The following is a 19,437-nucleotide window of genomic DNA, read 5'->3' as shown; positions in this document are numbered from 1 at the left end:
CCTTGACATCACCAAAGACCTGGGCATGTTTGTATCCACAGTTATACATGTGATGAGCTCTTTTAAGGGCTAAGAATCTCTGTGATTAACTTCCATCATTACAAGGTCTTAACTTTAAGCTGTAATTCTCAGAAAATGTCCCGATTCTAAGGATGCTCTTAGAACACCTCTTAGTACTTAGGAGGCTTCATGAATACCGCCCCTGTTTATCAAACCCTGAAGTCCTATAATCTTTCCTTTGCGGTGTGGCCAGGGAAATCAAAGCTACTGTCACTTCTCAGAATCAACAGTGGAATACAGAGGAGAGGCTAACAGTACAATGGTGTAATCAGAGACGGGAAAAGGGGTACTCTTAGGCTATAACAAAGTACATTTAAGCCTCAAAAGCCTGATTGAAGAGCTATGATCACTTACCAGGGGCCCCAGATCTGTCAGAACGTTCCAAATTAAGGCTCAGATCTTCACAGGAAGAAGGAGGAAGGTTGGACACAGAGCTGTCGTAAAATAACACCGAGCTCGCAAACAGGAAGTGTGACACATAAGTGGAGCTGAATTTAAAGTACCTCATTCACACACACCGCTGTCGTTTGGTGTCTATTTCAGCACATATACCACAGCTGGAATAGTTTGAGTAAGCGTCACACCTGAGGACATGCAGCAAGGGGAAAACGAGGAGTCCAGGAAAGTCCAAGGCTGAACACAGTTTAAGTTTAAAAATGAGTTGAACCCTGAAAAAGACATTTTTAAGGTAATTCCCGTTGAGATTAAGCACATTGACAATGTCGATCTTTCAAAAATGTAAGGGATATAAATAAAGGCATGATCAATAAATCATAGGATGGGATTGAGTCCTTGAGTCACAAGGTTTACCCTCACACCACAAGGCCTAGAGAGGCCTATATGGGTTTTCTCATTAAACAGTTCTGGGGTCTTTTTGAAGAAGAACATGGCTGTTATAGGTTTATATATGTTTTTAAGACTAAGCAAGTGACATTTACTTCAATTCAGACAAAAGCATCATAATTAGAAAGCATGAGACAATCAATGTATTACTAAAGCTGGACCATCTGGACTTTGTAAATCTACAAAAAGGAAGATGATTTAACTTGTTGAGACTAGCAGTTTTTGCAGTGTACTAATTTGTAAGTGGCCTACAGGTGGAGTGTAGCCAAGGAGTCCTCAGGCTGATGAAACACACGTTCATGTTCTGTTAGCCAGAACATAGCCTTTTCCAGTATGTGTTAGCATCAAGCTAACACACACACAGATATAGATTCCAGCTCAATTGTGTTGTAGGAATTTTAGAGACCCTGGAGAACCTTTTGAGGGTTATTTGAATCCTAAAATGTATTCCAATGTTGTTATAGGGGCTATATGATTAAATATGTCATAAGACAAAAAAATGACCGCCATCTTTTGGTTGACATTTAACGGCAACAGAATTTGTTTCGGGAGAAATGTTCCCTTTTAATACTTAGGTACTTCCAAGTTATACAGCTTACTCAACCCAAAGAAGTTGGAATTTTTAGAGTGTTAATAAATAAAACACCTGACTTTATTTCTTCCAAATAGATATCCACAATCAGTCATTTTAAAATGAAAAAGAACACTAGTACCGCAACCCTCAGGTCATACCCTCATACTTCATAGATCAGTGTCAGAAGCGCTATCACTCCTATGCATTTCTTCAGAGAACGGCTCTGAGGCTGTCAGGATCATCAAACCCTCAGACAGAAAACAAATATCATGTTGGACAGAATCTTGTCAGGGATCACAGTTCGCCTCTCTGAAGCCTTGAGCTCTACAGAGGGGAGAATGAAAAATGATGATAAGGCAGTTCTGGTTTGACTTACGGGTCGCATTGAACACATGTTGGAGGACATTTTTTTTCACTAATATTTGATCAACGCTCTCAAATCTGGACTCTGTGATTCTTCCCTGTGTCGTTTGGATTCTATTTTATCAGAAATTGCTTGTAGAACAAAGTCGTGCTTCATTTGACAAAATTTCCCGCCAATTACCCTGAGATCAAGGCTGCTCGCTGACTCTCGTTGAATATCTATGTCCAAAAAAAAAGACAGATTTGGTGGCATTAATCAGGCTTTTTTTTTTTTTTAAACAGTAGATCAAGGCCCTGTTACTTAAAAGAACCACTTTCTTCTAACTTTGCTTACATGTGGATATTTGTGTCAGATTTTGTGGAACGTTTTGAAAGCTTAATTGGCAAATTTGGCGTCAAAAAGCAACACATGAGTAAAAAAAAGATTGAAATAAATTGAGGAGGTGTGTAAATACACACAGTTTGAGTTTGCTCGATTGCGACACCATTAAATGTCACTGAAGTAAGGTACCTCAAACATGATTTAGACTCTGCTTTTATATGTAAATGTTTACGTAGCCAGTTCTATAAAAGAAGTGTTTGAGGAGCAGACAATGTGTTGTCGACTGGCTGTGCATTCGAGATGGCATTAAAGCTTTAAACAACAATGAAGGAATGAAAGCATGGAAACTTTTCCCCCCTCGCTGCGAAATGTGTAGGTTGTTTTTTTCTTTTTCTGTGATTTTTCACTTTAGCTTAGTTCATTATTTCACATATACTCCGATCACATAACTACCCAACTGGACTTTAAGTTGTCTAGCTCTGTAACTACACTCAGACTGAGGCGCTGCTTTGTCAACAGGCAAAGAAGGCAACTGCTTGATGCCCCAGGCCAGAAGGGAAAAATCACAGCAGTGACTCAAAATGTCCAGATTTTGCAATGACAGTAGGAGACCTCCCTAAGGGGGCCCCATCTGACGGCACTTAATATAGTTACGCTGCGAAGCATCCCATGCATTATTCTCATGAAAACAAGGTTGTTTTTAGGGAAAATAAAGAGAAATCATCCAAAAGCAAAATAGAGGGGAGACACTTGAATTTCATAACTTCTGTTAGCATTACATTTTGGCGTCATTTGTATGACTTAAAAAAAATGTTAACTTAGCGATCAGAGCAGCTGACGGAGTGGAGTGTGCACTGTGGGAAGCGAGAGACCAGCAATGGGTGCAAAATTTTGCAATGACAGTCGGAAACCTCCCTAAGGCGCCCCATATGACAGCACTCACTATAGTTGCGCTGCTATGACATTTAACATTCGTAAACTTAGCTTGCACATCGGCTGACTGAGTCGAGTGTGCACTGATGGAGGCGTGAGTGTGGCAGTGGACTTGTTAACTTAGCTAGCTAGCTGGCTGAAAGTACATGGACAAGCTAGTTGTTCCACTGTAATGAACAAATAAAATGCCAACTTTTCCTTTGGGAAATGTTACCAAACTAAACATACTCTCGGTGATGGAACTTTAGAAATAAAAAACACTAAATGTTATCTGAAAGGGGACGCGCTTGACTGCCGCCTCATCTGTATTATTATTCACTATGATTCCTTTTTTAAAGGAGGCTTAAGGGCGCAGTGGTGATACAGCATTGTCTCGAGGCCTCAGTGGTATTTTAATGTTATAATTAAATCCCTCTCCTTCAAGGCAAGTGATTCACACAAGTTGTCTTTTTTCTAAGATCTAAATGTTCACATGAATCTTACCTGCCGCCCCCCAAAAAAGTCTCAGTGTTCACATTCAGTTGCTTTAAGCCAGAACACATATATATATTTCAGTATATATTCCATCTGGTCGTGCTTCACTGAACTCTCAGCTGGCTTTTGGCGGCTCAGCTGTGTTGACAGGAAAAGACAAGGGTGGGGGTCGTATGGAGTTTGTGGATAGATGTGTATGGATTTGTAGTCAAACATTCTGCTGATTCCCCAAATGGCTCTGTGGCTCGATACATTGGGGGGCGGGTCCTGCTGCTTCTGCCAATAGCTGTATTGACTTCCAGTCTGCACTTGACCCATCTTTTTCTGTACATGACACATCTGCAGGAGCTTTGCTGCATAATTAAAAAAAAAAAAAAAAAAAAGGTGTTACAAAGGGATTCCAAATTAAGTACCAGTTTAATTACTATACATTCTGATACATATCGCTTGTGTTACACGCTTTTTGTTCTCTAAAGCTGTCATTTTCAGTCAGTTAGCATTAACAAATTTATTGCGATTAAGGTCTGAAATTAATGCAGACATTCTTTTTAATCGCGATTAATCACTATTTTGGGCACTTTAGGCACACCGTAGAAAAGTGTCTCCCTATAGTCACAGTGATTCAAAACAATGATACTCCTGCGTCTTTGAATGTCTGAATTTTGCATTTAAAAAAACTCTGATAGCTCAGTTGACCAGTCCAAAGTAATATCCACCTTCAGACATCAAACGTTTCACAGATGGAAAAAGCGACCCAATTAGGCGCTTAAAAAGGCGATGGCAGCAGGATCAAATGAGTTCCTCAGTCTCTTTGTCCTACAGGCTGAATCTGCGGCTTTAACAGGCAACTACTTGGGGCCCCAGGCCACTTAGGGGCCGCCCGATTCATGAAAAACATTACACCACAGCAGTAGCTCAAAATGCGCAAATTTTGCAATGACAGTAGGAAATCTCCCTAATGGGGCCCCATCTGACAGCACTGTAAGCACTCTAAGCAACACTAAACAACACCAAACAAGAGTCAACAGCACAACAAGTTGTTAAGAATTGGTAGAGAAGATTTGGCATTTTTTTCCAGGGCGCAACCCACATACTCAGCTCTGCTGCTCATCCCACAAATACATGTTCCTTTCAAATGTGGCACCATTTAAAGTGAAATAAACAGGCTTTCCAACGGTATGAGATTTATTTCCACGAAGCATTGTTACAACAAAGACATAATCTACCAAACACACATTTCCTTACTTTTTGTGCATTGTTTTTATATATATCAGGTGAATGGAAAGATTATTTGAAGATCTGTTGTTCCTTTATTGTCAGATGACTCAGAATTTCTTCCATTCACCTCAACTACTGTATGATCAAATGTTATCCAATCACATTCCATGAGCTGTAACAAACCTCAAACCAGCCATACCTGATTTTGAATGCTGTCTGCAAATACCCAGCCGAACTTGCTGATGCGAAAACTAGCTTAACTTGTCTCCTGACCTGTTATTACTCGTGGAGTATTTCAGTCCTCCTCCTCGGAGAGAGTACTTTTTCCCAAAGATGAGCGTGCACATCTGGATGAAACTAAAGTGATCTGATGTGGCGTGTGTTTTTCTCCCCCATCCTGTCAAAAAAAAAAAAAAAGAAAGAAGGGGAAAATCTCAGTGGGGGATTTGCAGTGCCAAGGGCAAAGATCTTACTTGCTGTTATGAGACGATTGCTGGAAACTTCCAGATGGAGAGACTTTGATATGGCAGAGAAGCTTGTTGCTATTTTTACTTCAATCCAGGTCATTGACTCACAAACAGATTAATGTTGAGAACGAGACAAAAGTAAGTCTTTAAATACATGCCAAGGGGAATGTCAGGGAGATTGTCTGACTGTAAGAAAAAAAAAGAACAGACAAGAGAAACATGTAGGCTAAGCTTATAGAAAATCAGGATTTTGGGAACTAAATTTCCTAAATTTGACATATAAGCTCTTCCTGTTGATAATAACATTTACTCAAGCTGGACTGGAACCATGTAAGGGGTGTAGCATGGCTCCAAATCCCACCCATGGGTGTCAATAAGGGCTGTTTTAAAAATATACCCGCCAGACTTGAATAGAACAGGAGAGGAAAAATTGCAGGCAATCATGTGGCACAGCATCGCCCCCTGATCGAATGCTATTGATTCTCTTGAGTGTTTGCTTTTTTTTCTGCATCACATCTGCACCGTGCAAACAATAAGAGAGCAGAAGGCAATCACTGTCTTAACTACCTGAATGGTTGGACGCCATGAAAGCTACATAAATAGCTCAGAAGACGGTCCAAACAAACACCCCTTGTGTCAATAATGGTTATAGTATAATTATGTAATAATAGTGTATTTAAGTGTTTATATTCCACAGCTGCTTATTCTTTTGTTTTTACTCTTACTACTAAGGCAACATGTATGGAAACCCCAAGAGGACATACTGTACAGAACATACATACATTTTACTTGACTCAATTTTCATGTGAGAACTAATAAATCAGTTATTTTCTAACTAATTTATCTTGTTTACCATCACAAGAACATTTCAGTTGTTTTCTTCAGACATTGGGAAATGAACTTGTTACAATGGAAAACAAACGCCGTAACCTTGAGATAATGACATCATTTGGTCAAGAACTATAGAAAAAAAATTACTTAACAGGGACTTTATTTTATTGTATTTCCACTCAGGGCTTCCGTAAATGTCAAAAGCATGTCCATAATGCACAAAAAAACATTTTAGTCCTTAACCAGTTTAATAAAACAATCCTGTTACCACAGCGACAAATTGAGATAATGACATCATTTAGTTAAGATATCAAGAAAAAAAGGGAATTACTTGAATAATGGGGGGGGGGAGAGTATGGATTTATGTACACTTAGGGCTTCCGTAATTGTCAAAAGCATGTCCATAAAGACAATATAAATATATATATATTTTTTTCAAACAAATTGAGATAATGAAATCATTTGGTCAAGACATACAAATACTTGAACTACGTAAAAAACTGTTACAAAAAAAAAATGGTTGTATGTTCCCTTTGGGCTTCCGTAAATGTCTGAAGGATGTCCATAAAGACAACACACAAAACCTTTTTTTTCTTTTAACACTAAAAAATACACCTGTTGTCATCGAGACAAATTAAAGTAATGAGATAATTTAGTTGAGATATCAAGAAAAAAAAAAGGGAATCACTTGTATCACCGAATTAAACCAAAAGCGTGGACGTAAATGTATATGCAAATTACTTTTTGTTGGCGCATTACCACTTGCAAATGCACGTTTCCATGGAGACACATTGAGATAATGTCATGATTAAGTCAAGATATCGAGGAAAATAAACTCATTTGTGACTAAATAGGAACGGATACGGATGAAAAAAAATGTCTTGAGCCAGACAAAAAGAGAAAACAAAGATACACGAGCCGACAGGTGTGTCTGTGTGTGTGTTCCCAAGAAAAAAAAGCAGACGGAGAGACAGGCAGGTGTGTGGGTAGGGAGAAATCATAACCAGCCAATGGGCCATAATGGGAATGCTTTACAGACATATGTAGGTGGTCCTAATGATGTTTTGCTTATTGCGAGCACCGCTGCTGCGATGCTGGAATCTCCTGACATCGCACTTGTGTGAGTGTGTGTGAGTGTGTGTGTGTGTGTGTGTGTGTGTGTGTGTGTGTGTGTGTGTGTGTGTGTCCCTGTTGTTTCCTCTTTGCAAAAACAGACACAAGGAGTATTTAACTTTGCTTTGCCATTTTTCTGTCCTGCTCTTAATTCCAACTGAGCACTGCAGATGGAGGAGGAGAGAGAGGAGGAGGAGGAGGAGGAGGAGGAGGAGGAGGAGGAATGTGGTGGTGTTAGGGGGGGGGCTGATAACTACCTCAACTCCCCCCTTCTTTCTCTGATGTAACACCCCCCCCCCAAACAACTGAGTATAATAAACATCGATAAGAGATGAGAATCTGTCCAAACTACATCGCCTCTTTCTTTCTTTTTTCTCTTTATAGTTGTGGGTCTATTTTTCGCGATTCTTTTTTTCATATTGGCAAAAAAAAAAAAAAAAAAAAAAGAAACGTCACGCACACATGCGCATATAGGGGTGCCACACTGACGCATCGTTTGTTGTATAGTCAACTGTTTTTTTTTTCTTCTTCTTCTTCTGCTGCTGCTGCTGCTGCCGGACTGAGGCATGCCTGTGTCGGGATTATTGTTTTTTTTTTTTATCGCATTCAACAGTGTTTTGAAAGCGTGAGGCTGTGACAGCGGAGGGGCTGGCGGCGCAACAACAAAAAAAAATAACGAAGGGGAGATATCCACCAAACTAATGCCGCTCATCCTCCCAAGAATGCGGGGGTAATTGAAGGCATTGAACTGAGGGATCACGATCCCTAATGTGAGATCTCGACAGTGGGGTTTTCAACGATGCCGACTTGGACACTTTTGCCGTGGAGCTGCGCGCTTTCAGAGTGACATTGACAGCAGGATGGGAACGTATTTTTTTTGTTGCGCCTCTGGAGGGGACATATCCTAACAAATCGACAGCTATAAAAGTGTGATTAAAAGCAAAAGAAACCTCGACCTCGAAACGTGGATTGATTATTTTCTTCTTCTCCCCCCTCGTGCTCTCTCTTCTCAGCATTCCCTCAGTCTGACTGGATTTTTTTTTTTTTTTTTTTTTTGCCGTAACAGCTCAGTAGAGGGTGTCAGATTATTCTTAGAGCACCGCGCTAGGATGAACACTGTCTGCGCGTTCCTCCTTTTGTGATCCTCCCGATTTTGCAAACCCAAAAAAAAAAAGAACCCCCCCCCCAAAAAAAAAAAAAAAACACACACACGCACACACAAGAAGAAAAAGAAAGAAAAAAAAAAACCGCGCCGAAGGATGTGAGAGGGGGATGCGGGTGTTTTGGATACAGCTCCAGCAAGCAGCGCGGGGTGTGAATTCAGCACCGCGGGAAGAGGGGACAGCTCCCCGACCGCCGCAACACAGCAGCAGTAGCGTCTGGAGGGAGGAACAAAAAAAAAAAAAAGAAAAGGGGCACGGATTTGTTACATTTGTTTCCCCCCCCACAAGCCAAGGTCAGTCTTTGACGATTTGAAAGAAAGAAGAGAGAACAAAAAAAAAGCCTTAAAGATGTGTCGGACTCTACTGCCGCTTGCTGTGTTGCAGCTTGATTTTCATCATAAACACGCGGAGGCTGCGCGGATTCAGTCGACGTGAAAGAGACGTTTTTTTTTTTTTTTTTTTATGTGGTGGTTTTTTGCAACTGGAGTGGACACAAGTGCAGGTTAGATGCAGCATGGATGTGATGTAAAAGGCTTCACGCTCTCCCTAAATGTCGCTAAATATACCCCTCTGTGTTCCTCGCATTGATGCAGACTCAGTTCGCAGCTCGCACGTCTCGAAACCGGGGATGAATTATTCACGTTAGAAAAAATGCTGCTCTGGATTATCCTGCTGAATGCGGCTCTTTGTGTTGCGAGTGGGAACGTTACGAGGGACGTCTGCAAGGAGCAGATATGCTCGTGCAACGACGTGGAGGGGGACCTGCACATCGACTGCGAGAAGCGGAGCTTCACCACGCTGCGGCACTTGACCGGCCCCAGCTCGCAGTTCTACCACCTGCTCCTGCACGGGAACTCTCTCTCGCGGCTCTTCCCCAACGAGTTCGCCAACTTTTACAACGCCGTGAGCCTGCACCTGGAGAACAACGGGCTCCACGACATCGTGCCCGGCGCCTTCCTGGGGCTGCAGCTGGTGAAGCGGCTGCACATCAACAACAATAAGATACGCTCATTCAGGAAGAGTACGTTTCTGGGGTTGGACGACTTGGAGTATCTCCAGGCTGATTTTAATCTACTGAGGGATATTGACCCCGCCGTTTTCAGGGACCTAAATAAACTTGAAGTGTTGATACTTAACGACAACCTCATCAGCGCGCTACCTATCAACGTGTTTCAACATGTGCCCATTACGCACCTCGACCTGCGCGGGAACCGAATCAAAACGGTGCCTTATGAGGGGGTCCTCGAGCAGATACCGGGCATCGCGGAGGTCCTGCTGGAGGACAACCCGTGGGACTGCAACTGCGACCTGGTGTCCCTGAAGGAGTGGCTGGAGAACATTCCGCACAACGCGCTCATCGGGAGGGTGGTGTGCGAGGCGCCCACCAGGCTGCAGGGCAGCGACCTGAACGAGACGTCCGAGGTGGACCTGTGCCCCTCGCTGAGCGGCGGCGTGGACACCAGCCTGGTGGCCCCGCCCACCCAGGAGGAGACCTCCGCCCCCGTGGCCCACGCGCCTGGGCCCACGCCTTACAAGCCAGCCGGCGGAGACGCCGGCGGGCCCCCGACGCCCGGTGGCCGCGGCGCCAAGGGCCGCTCCAAGTCTCGCGAGAACTGGCAGCTGAAAACCAAGCCCACTCCCGTGTTGACAGGTGTGAACGGGGACAGGGAGCAGCTGCACAACGTGACGTGCCCGCAGCCGTGCAACTGCAAGCTAGTGGGCTCCAGGCAGGGGCTGGGGGTCAACTGCGAGGGCAAGAAGATCGAGAACTTATCGAACCTCAAGCCGAGGCCCCTGGCGGCCCACGAGTTGAACATGCGAGACAACAACATCCACGCGGTGAAAAAGAACCAGCTGCTCGGCTACTCCAGCCTCAACCTGCTCGACCTGGGGGGGAACAACATCAAGATGATTGACAACGGCACGTTCCAGAACCAGAGCGAGCTCAGGTGGCTGTACATGGATAAGAACTACCTGGATACGCTGATCGCGGAGATGTTCGTGGGCCTCGTGAATCTGGAATATCTCAGTTTGGAATATAACGACATCCAGATGATAGTGGCGGGTGCGTTCAGCCCCATGCCAAGCTTGAGGGTTCTCTTCCTCAACAACAACCTGCTGAAATCTTTACCTGTGGATGCTTTCCTTGGGATTTCTTTGTCCAAAATTAGCCTGCATAATAATTATTTCCCCTACCTCCCCGTGGCTGGCGTGTTGGACCAGCTCAATTCAATCATACAGATCGACCTGCACGGGAACCCGTGGGATTGCTCGTGCCACATCGTGCCCTTCAAGCAGTGGACGGAGAAGCTGGGGGCCGACGTGATCGTGAGCGACCTCAAGTGCGAGTCCCCGGAGGAGTTCTGGAAGCGCGACTTCCGCTACGTGCGCAACGACCTCATGTGCCCCAAGCTCTACGACAAGGTCTCCCCGACGCCCCTGTCCAAAAACAGCACTTTCGCCCTGGACTCGGGCACGCGCGCGAACTCGTACCTGGAGCCGAACCGGGTCTCCATCTCCGTGCTCGTGCCCGGGCTGCTGCTGGTGTTCGTCACGTCCGCGTTCACCGTCGTGGGCATGCTCGTGTTCATCCTGAGGAACCGGAAGCGGTCGAAGCGGAGGGACGGGAACTCCTCGGCGTCGGAGATCAACTCCCTGCAGACAGTGTGCGACTCGTCGTACTGGCACAGCGGGCCTTACAACGCGGACGGGAGCGCGCACCGGGGCTTTGACTGCAGCACGCACCTCTCCACGACTAATGACGCGTAAAAGGGGAAAAAAAGAGACTCTGCTTTAGTACAATATGCCTCCACGAGACTGGATTACAAACAGACACACAGACAGACTGACTAAATGACTCAAAAACGGAAAGAATCATCCGCTTTTTGGGGCGAACACAGACTTGTTTATGTCTTGTTTTTCGCCAAGTTGAACCAAGTAAGTCAGTCTGCTGCTGCTGCTGCTGCTGCGCACAGGCCCCACTCTGTAATATATGTATATGCCAAGCCCCCCCCTGGCTTAAAAAAAACCTCTCCCTCCTCCTCCTCCTCCTCCTCCTCCTCCCAGTTCTGCTATTTGCCGCAATCGGACTACGGATCTGTGCGAGACAGAAAAAGAGGGAGCGATGGGGGGAGAAGGCGTGTGTGTGAGAAAGCGAGAGAGAGAGAGAGAGAGAGAGAGAGAGGACCCGGGGAATGGTGCACGAACGCATGAATGTAAATGTAAATACTCGGACCGATGTATCATAATCTGCATGATGATATTTCGCATGGTTTCAACACACACAAACACACACACAAGGACGGCGAGGAACCATAATCCACCAACAAAGAAGCAAAACTCGACCCCCCCCCTTTTTTTTTCCATGTTATATCAATATGACGACGATATATAGATATTAAGAATTATATATGACTATTTACAAAAAGTGCCATTTCTCTATTTTTTTTTGTGAACCTGCAGTTTAGGATTTTGTATTTGTTGTTTTTCAAAAGTTGTCCGGAGGGAGAAAGAGAGAGAGAGAGAGGGTGGGGGGGGGGGGGGTGATGACTATCTGGGGGGGAAAAAAACGAGTGAAGGTGTCAGTGCATGTTCTTCTTTCTGTTTGTTATCATTTTGATTGTCGGTAAATATTGAAGGGTTATTTATACCGTGGCTAGGTGGCGCAGATTTTTGAAGAAAAAAAAACCCCACATCGTCTGCTGCAGTCATCATCATCTCCTTTATGAATGTAAAAGAAAAAAAAACAAAACACAAAAAAAAACAAAAACAAAACTGTTGTTATTTTATGGTGTGTGCCAATTGTTGACTTTTCAGATACTCCGACAACGCAGATGAGCATGACCAGGTGACGTCACTCAGATGCTTTTTAATGCTGCAAAGTTAATGTAGCTTACAACAAAAAAAAAACAGTTCTGTGTTAATTTTTGTGTGCGTCAAATGATTATAGCCTGCTTTTGGGTGAGAGAGGGCAGAAAAACACTAGTCATTTAAAAAGAAAAAAACAACAAAAGAGGGGGAGGGGAGGGGGCGGGTGGGGGTTTATACCATCATATTTTTTCAACAACCGAGCAAAAGACGTGTTTTCAAATCGAGCTATGTGTAGGTTTTAATTGGATCTATGTAAAGCAGCGCAGGTAGACTGAGAATAGAGAGTAGGATGCTTTTTTTTTCTTTCTTTTTTTTAACGTCAGAAAAAAAAGTATTCCCGCATACACACACACACACACACACACACACACACACGAAGAAGCAACTTCAGGCTATGATTCACTTTCATCATAATTGTGAGCTTTTGTAAAGCCATCTAATCTTTGTCCAAATAAGAGAACTGAAACTCACTGTATTTACTAGGGGGAGGGGGGGGGGTTCTTTGATTTCTAACAAACTGAGATAGAGAGAGAGAGAGAGAGAGAGAGAAAATAACTCAGCATGTGACCAGGCCTTAGTGATACAGGTGGCGCTTGAGGGAGAAGCAGACACACGCACACACACACACACACAGACACACTAAAGCAGCGGAGGTAATTTGATAATGCAAGATGCCTTTTTTTTTCTCTTTTTTTTTAATTTTTTTATTTTCCAATCCAGCATTTTGAACTTCTTCTTATGTTTTTTTATTTTTATTTTTATTATTTTTTGTTTTGTGAGCTCATGATGTGGGATAAAAACAAAACAAATGCCATGATTGAACAGCCATGTTTTTTTTTTTTTTAACTCAAGCTGTTGTCAGGTCTGCTGCTTTCAGAATACAACAAACAACAAAAAGCATTATGAAAACGTTGAGGCGCTATTTCCAGAATTCCCCAAATTTCCTACATTCTCTAACTTCTCCGCGGTGGCTGAAAGAGATGCGAGGAGTGTGTAATTTGCTTTTGTTTTTCTGTTTTGTTTTAATGTGAAATCCTCGTGCTGATGGGATTCCTTCTGACTTTTGCTAACTGATTCTGAACTCCACAAAAATGCCAAATTTTGAGCGACACTGACGCAGAAATCGACCTTAAAAATGCAATGGGTATGATGAAATGATGATGTACAGGTGTCGTATGTGAGGTGGGCTTACACCCCACCCCATCCCCCCTTCCTCCTCCCCCTCCCCGCACCACCACCACACACCCCCCCCCACTTCTCCTCTCCCCTATGCTATTAGGCCTTCAGAGCAGACTAGCGCTGTCCATGGTGCTGAATCACCTCCCTTTTGCTTCCCTTTGTCTGCCTGTCCCTCGCACAGTTGGGTGCGCAGGCATGCAGCCCTGCACGTGTGCGGAGAAAATGAGCGAGAGAGAAAGATAGAGAGAGAGCTTCTGCATGTATGTCTATACACCCTACCCACTCACCCCCCCTCCTTACTCCCTCTTTTGCGTCCAAAAACATGCGCAGCTTGACCTTGGGGACTAACATCTCAGCAGATCTGTGACCAACTCTCATCATCATCATCTTCATCAACTCCCTGCATTCCTGTCCAGTCATCTCCCCCCTCCCCTGTTCCCGGCTTTCCTTGTCCAATCACAACAGGGGTGGGGGTGGTTGGGGGGTAACTATGTGTCTCTCTTCTGTGGAGTTATTCCTGTGCCACAGCCCACTGATGATTTGTCATCGTTTTCAAAAAAATCGCTGTGTTTCAAAGTTACATTTCTATGCTTTGCGATATTTGACCTGCTTCTATTTTGTTAAATAAAGTGTGGTTGAGGTTGAGTAAAAAAAACAACAAAAAAAAAACAACAACAATGTTTGCTTTAAGGTTTTTTTTTTCTCGGTGTAATGAGACGTGTGACAGCTTTTGATTCATCGTCTGTTCTTTCATCATTCTGAATCCTTTTACAGCCTGAGGGCTTTACATACACTCAGCTGAAAACACGCTAGCCCATATGTCTTTCTTCCTCGGTATGGAAGAAGTGTCAAAAAAGGTAAAATTGACTCACGTTGATGTGTGGGTAACACAGTTTCATTGCATCCCCGTGTTTTCATATGATCTTTGGAGAAGTGTTCCTTGATTTCTTGGACGTTTTTTTTTTTCTCGGTACCCTTGAGAGGAAATGACACATTTAGACTCCTGCTGCAGTGCCGCCTGTATTATTACACAATGCACAACACAGCAAGCGTGACTGTGAGTGCGTCATTTCCTTTGTAAGCCAACAATTGACAAAAAAAAAGTTCCACAATTCTCACTGGTGCAAACTGTGGAAGCCCAAAGGGACACACTTACCTACATTTCATTTTACTCTGTTTCCCTATGATAACAGTTTCTCTCGAGCTCAAGATGTATCTATCGCTTTATCTCACCTTTGTCTTCTTGAGCTCATGACTTACTTATCCCGTTATCTCACGATAACATCGATGGTTTCACCACAAAAACGAGTATCTTTTTGTTTGATTGCGATCTTGACTTATTTACTTTATTATCTCAAGATAACGCCGGTTGTTTGTGATCAGATTTGGACTTGTATATCTTGTTGTATCAAGACATCAGTTGGCTTTCCCCATGATAACGAGTACATTTTGGTTGTTTTATTGAGATCTCGTTCCATTTATCTCGTTATCTTGGGATGAAAATGTTGGTTTTCCCATGCTTTCTCAAGATCTTGACTTATTTATCTCAAGATAATTGAGAATTTCCCCCCAATGATAACAAGTACATCTTGGTTGTTTTTCTTAAAATTATGGCTTTTATTTTTTATTTTTTAAATGCTGGGTTGCCCATGACAACGAGTACATTTTATCTTGTTATCTTGGGATAAAAATGCTGGTTTTTCCCATGATAACCAGTACATTTTGTGTTTGTTCTCTCAAGATCTCGACTAGGTTATCACGTAAAAAAGAGCATTGTTGTCTTGAGTTAATGACATAAATACGTTTTGATCTTGACAAAACAACACACAACAAAACACAATGTTATCACGTAAGAACCAGCATTATCTTGAAATAACAAGATCAACAAGTCGAGGTTTCAGGAAAACAAACAATTGGGAATACCATTTGTATCTTGAGATCACTAAAGTTGCAAGTCAAGAGCTTAAAAAAACAACACCCAATGTGCTCCTTTGTCCAAAGATAACGACATAATTAGGTCAAGATCTCAAGAAAACAAATGTACTCATTGTCTAAAGATAATGCCATTTTTCCATCATAACGAGTACATTGTGTTAGTTTTCTCAAGATCGAGATCAAGACGTATTTATCTTGTTATCTTGGGATAAAAATGCTGGTTTTTCCTGATGACAACAAGTGAATTGTGTTCGTTTTCTGAATTTATTTCATTATTGCAAGATAACAATGCTGTTTTTTTTGGAAACAGCTTAAATTACATCATTATCCAATGAAAACCAGTGTTCTGATCCCGAGATAGTGACATAGATAAGTTGATATCTTGTTAAATCAAACAAAATTAACTCGTATTCACTGGCAAACTGAATTCAATGAAATGTTTTGATGCATGTCCCCTCTGGGCTTCCGTAGAGTACAAAGTCAAACCTCTTACGACTGATTTAATAACCAGAACGTAATGCATTGTTTTGCTGGATTGGGTGCCATTCCGACTGCTGTTATACATTGTATAAATATATGGGCTTCTATTTACGTTAAATGGGAAAAAAAAAAAAAGCAAAAGTCATATTTGGTGCAGCAGAGTGTTATATAGGATAATAGATCACACATCCTCTGCTTAAATCCATTAGGAATTGTTGGCTGCCAGGTGTTCCCATGCGGTAATAAGTCCTGTGTGACTCAGAGTCTAACAGTAGGGCCCATTCATTAATGCGATGGGGGGGAAAAAAAAAAAAAGGTGTTGGAAACACAGCACAGTCGGGGTAGCCTCTTTTACACGCTGGGCACACAGCACTGCAACACTGTTGTGGCCCAGCAGGCCTGTCGTAGTTTCGTGCGATACTTTCCCCCCCAAGGAGTTGGCAGTTGATGCGACACTTCCAGCATGGATAACATCATCTGCACACCTCATGTACTCAGCTTTTGGTGGGGAGTCTCAATGGGCTTGCTTTGGTTTAAAAGCCTGGGTCATTTACTCCTCCGTCTATGGAAAGCAGTTTGTGCATTAGTTCTGTGGTGGAAGCCGTTTTCCTCTTTTTTTTTTTTGCTTCTGGGTTCCTTCTTTAAGAGGAGAAAAGGTGGTTGGTTTGGGGTGGTTACTCATCGAATGGAAATCCCATTACAACTTGTACACCCACTCCTAAGATTTTTTTTGTGCTACCTCAGGCGAGTCTACAGATTTTAACATGTTAATTTTATATTGCTTAAAAAAAGATGTTGTAGATGTTACCCCCCCGATGCCCGATACCAAGCAGGTAGCATTTTGACAGAAAAAGATACTGAAGGAACAAAAGGCTTAATTCTAGCTAAGCAGCATTAGAGATGCTTCTTGGAGGGATGGAAAAATCAATTATATATATATATATATATATATATATATATATATAAAAAAACACTGAGACACCAGTCTTTCCCTTTTTTAATTTGCTGTCAAGCAACCGTGGCTAGCTTTCATCTGGCTCCCCGTGGTCGGATTCACTGTGTCTGCTCTTGTTTAGCCTTTGTTGAGGAACCCAAAAAGATATTAAGCTTGGGTATTAGCCTTTGATGTTAGCTTTGATGAAAGTCCCATGTGCTGTTGCCAGTAAAGCTGCACTTGGAAACTCTGCAGCCACTTCAACCTTTCCTGCTGTTTTTCAGCCCATGGGGGTGTGTAGTTGTGATTATCTGGCATTATCCCCGGGGATTTCTTGGTGTTCCTCCCAGATATTATCATTATTAGCCCATCCACTGCACAGCACTTAGCCTATAAGTCTCAGTGGTTGGGTTTTCTATTAGTTCTTTGTGGGCCACGATATGACAGACATGGAACACTCGTTTTCTTTAATGTCGTGCTTGGGACTGAGTTTAGCTTACGCTTGATTTGCAAGAAAGACACCCAATACTTCTAATAAACCATTTGGTTGGTGGCCAATGGTTATTTAGATTATTATCGCTTTGGTTGGAGGTGTCAAGTGATTGATTGGTCAAACAAACATCGCCTTAGATTTGATTCCCTTGGGAAACTGCCGGTAAATGTTGAGAATACATCTTCATTGTGACATGTTTTACCTACCTTGGCTTGCTGTCATATATTCTGTTAGTGGTCAGTGTCGCTAAGCAACCGCATAAACAGCAGCGTCTCGTTGTAGGCACAGTGATGGAAAAGAACGACAACTCTGTGACACTCAGTGGCTCATTACACTTTGAAAAGTCGACACCTCGTGACATGAAACATTTCACATTTTTGACCATCCTCTTCAGCTGTTTTCCCCCTTTGGTTTAGTTAACGTTGTAACCCTTTGGTCAACTACAAGTTCCTTACTTTCTTTCAAAATGAAAGGAGTGTGGGGGCGTTGTGATTGGGGCGCACGCCCAATGTGCGGAGGCTGTGGTCCTCCAGGTGGGCGGCCCGGGTTCGTGTCCGACCTGTAGGCATAGTAAGGTGCCCTGAGTTTAAGACACAAAATGAAAGCATAGAAAAACCATTTTGAAATGGAAGAACTTTGAGATCTCAAACATGAGATTAATTGTAATTTAAAAAATGTAACAATTTGACATCCCTAATTTTAACCTAAACCATCATTGCTTTCTTTACATCTAACCAAAACTTTGGTGCCTAAATCAACCCAACTGTGAATGTTTTACACTGTAAAACACACGTTAAGAATTGCTGTATGTCCAAAGTGGAGAATGAGGTACCTTTGTTGGCATGCTGATTTATTTGTTAGTTGTTGTCATTTCATTGTGTTGCCCTGCACAATGGCTGTGGCAGCGGCTGTGGTCGGTTGTCTCTCAACCGGAAGGTTGCGGGCGTTCGATCCCCAGATCCGGCAGTCACATGACAACGTGTCCTTGGGTGAGACGCTTAACCCCCTAATTGCTCCTGCTGCGTCAGGGGTGTCTCAATGTGTATGAATGGGATTTTTTACTTCTGATAGACACTTTACATAACAACCTCTGCCATCAGTGTTTGAATGGGTGTGAATGGCATCCAGGGTGTGTCTGCTCGATATACTCTTTAAATACAATCATAGTACATTGTTTTAAAAAAGGGAGAATCAGTCTTATATTGTTGCAAATCTGCCTCCCTGACAACTGATCTAGATCTGGTGAAGGGTGGAGCTTTAGCCTGGTGAGCAATACATGAAACGACTCCGGTGAAAGTTGCATAGTTCATAAGCGGCTCCTGGTTCCTTCAAACGTGGGCGGATAAAATCAATCAAACCACAAGGGGCTCAAATATTTCAAGCCTCTCCTTTGCAATGCCCCATGTCTGCCAGACAGACCAAAGAGAAAAACAGGATAAGTAATTAAAAAGGACCTCAACTCATAATTGACCCCGATGTGGTGTCAACCCACTTGCGTGCCGGCTTGTGTCAAAGCACAAAGCTGGGCCTTTTAATCAAGATGAGTGAATGCATCCCGGGAGTGTTTTCCTCCGGCTCTAAGTAATCCTCTTCCTTCCAGCCCCCACTTATCGATTATCTCATTGATTTCATTCAGCCGCCACACACGTGCCATTCCCTCACTCGCCATTCCAGGCGTTATGTGGCCCTACCTCGTGATTACACCGCCCAAATGGGAGCTACCGCTGCAGTACAAAAATGCTTGCAGTCCAAAAGTAAGAAACTGAGATTTTTTCAGGGGTGTTCCCAAAGGACATCTCCATTTTAAGTTACAGGTTTGAACACATCCTACCCTACATATGGATGTATATTTGTTCTGCAGCGTGACACCAAGGTTTCAGACATTTCTAGACCTGTATGTTTCTTTGTATGAACACCATCTTGTTCCTTTTTGTGGTTATCTATCTGGGAGGAGAATGTCTTCCGACTTGGGAAAGGCCAGTCAGGCTTATTGTGGCTCAGTAAGAGCCTCTCAAAGTCCAGACAAGTTGTTAACATTTGCAGTTTATATATTAGTGTAATTGAACATCCAAGGCTCTTCTCTCTTGTTGGTAGAGTTACACTTAGGTGTTGGTTGCATACAATGATAGCCTAGGTAAGGTAATGCAATGGTAATTGGTTTGGAGATCTTATCCACGTGTTGATG

The 19,437-nt window shown here is 43.0% G+C and overlaps 1 protein-coding gene across 1 annotated transcript; it reads left to right on the top strand.

Annotated features, from left to right (window-relative positions):
* Window positions 1–7,687: 7,687 nt before the first annotated feature.
* Window positions 7,688–16,778, top strand: LOC109984111 (SLIT and NTRK-like protein 1). The gene has a single exon (XM_020634128.2). It carries the CDS (start codon window positions 9,013–9,015, stop codon window positions 11,128–11,130), a length of 2,118 nt encoding a protein of 705 aa, XP_020489784.1. The 5' UTR covers window positions 7,688–9,012; the 3' UTR covers window positions 11,131–16,778.
* The last annotated feature ends 2,659 nt before the right edge of the window (window positions 16,779–19,437 follow it).

Source organism: Labrus bergylta, chromosome 24 (genome assembly GCF_963930695.1).
Source record: "Labrus bergylta chromosome 24, fLabBer1.1, whole genome shotgun sequence".
In the NCBI taxonomy this organism is placed as follows: Eukaryota; Metazoa; Chordata; class Actinopteri; order Labriformes; family Labridae; genus Labrus; species Labrus bergylta.
The sequence above is the reverse complement of the archived record's forward strand: the minus strand, read 5'-3'. Positions and strand labels throughout refer to the sequence as shown.

Bases quoted from the DNA above. Each gene is read 5' to 3' on its own strand.
- LOC109984111 (XM_020634128.2), top strand. From the start codon at position 9,013: ATGCTGCTCTGGATTATCCTGCTGAATGCGGCTCTTTGTGTTGCGAGT.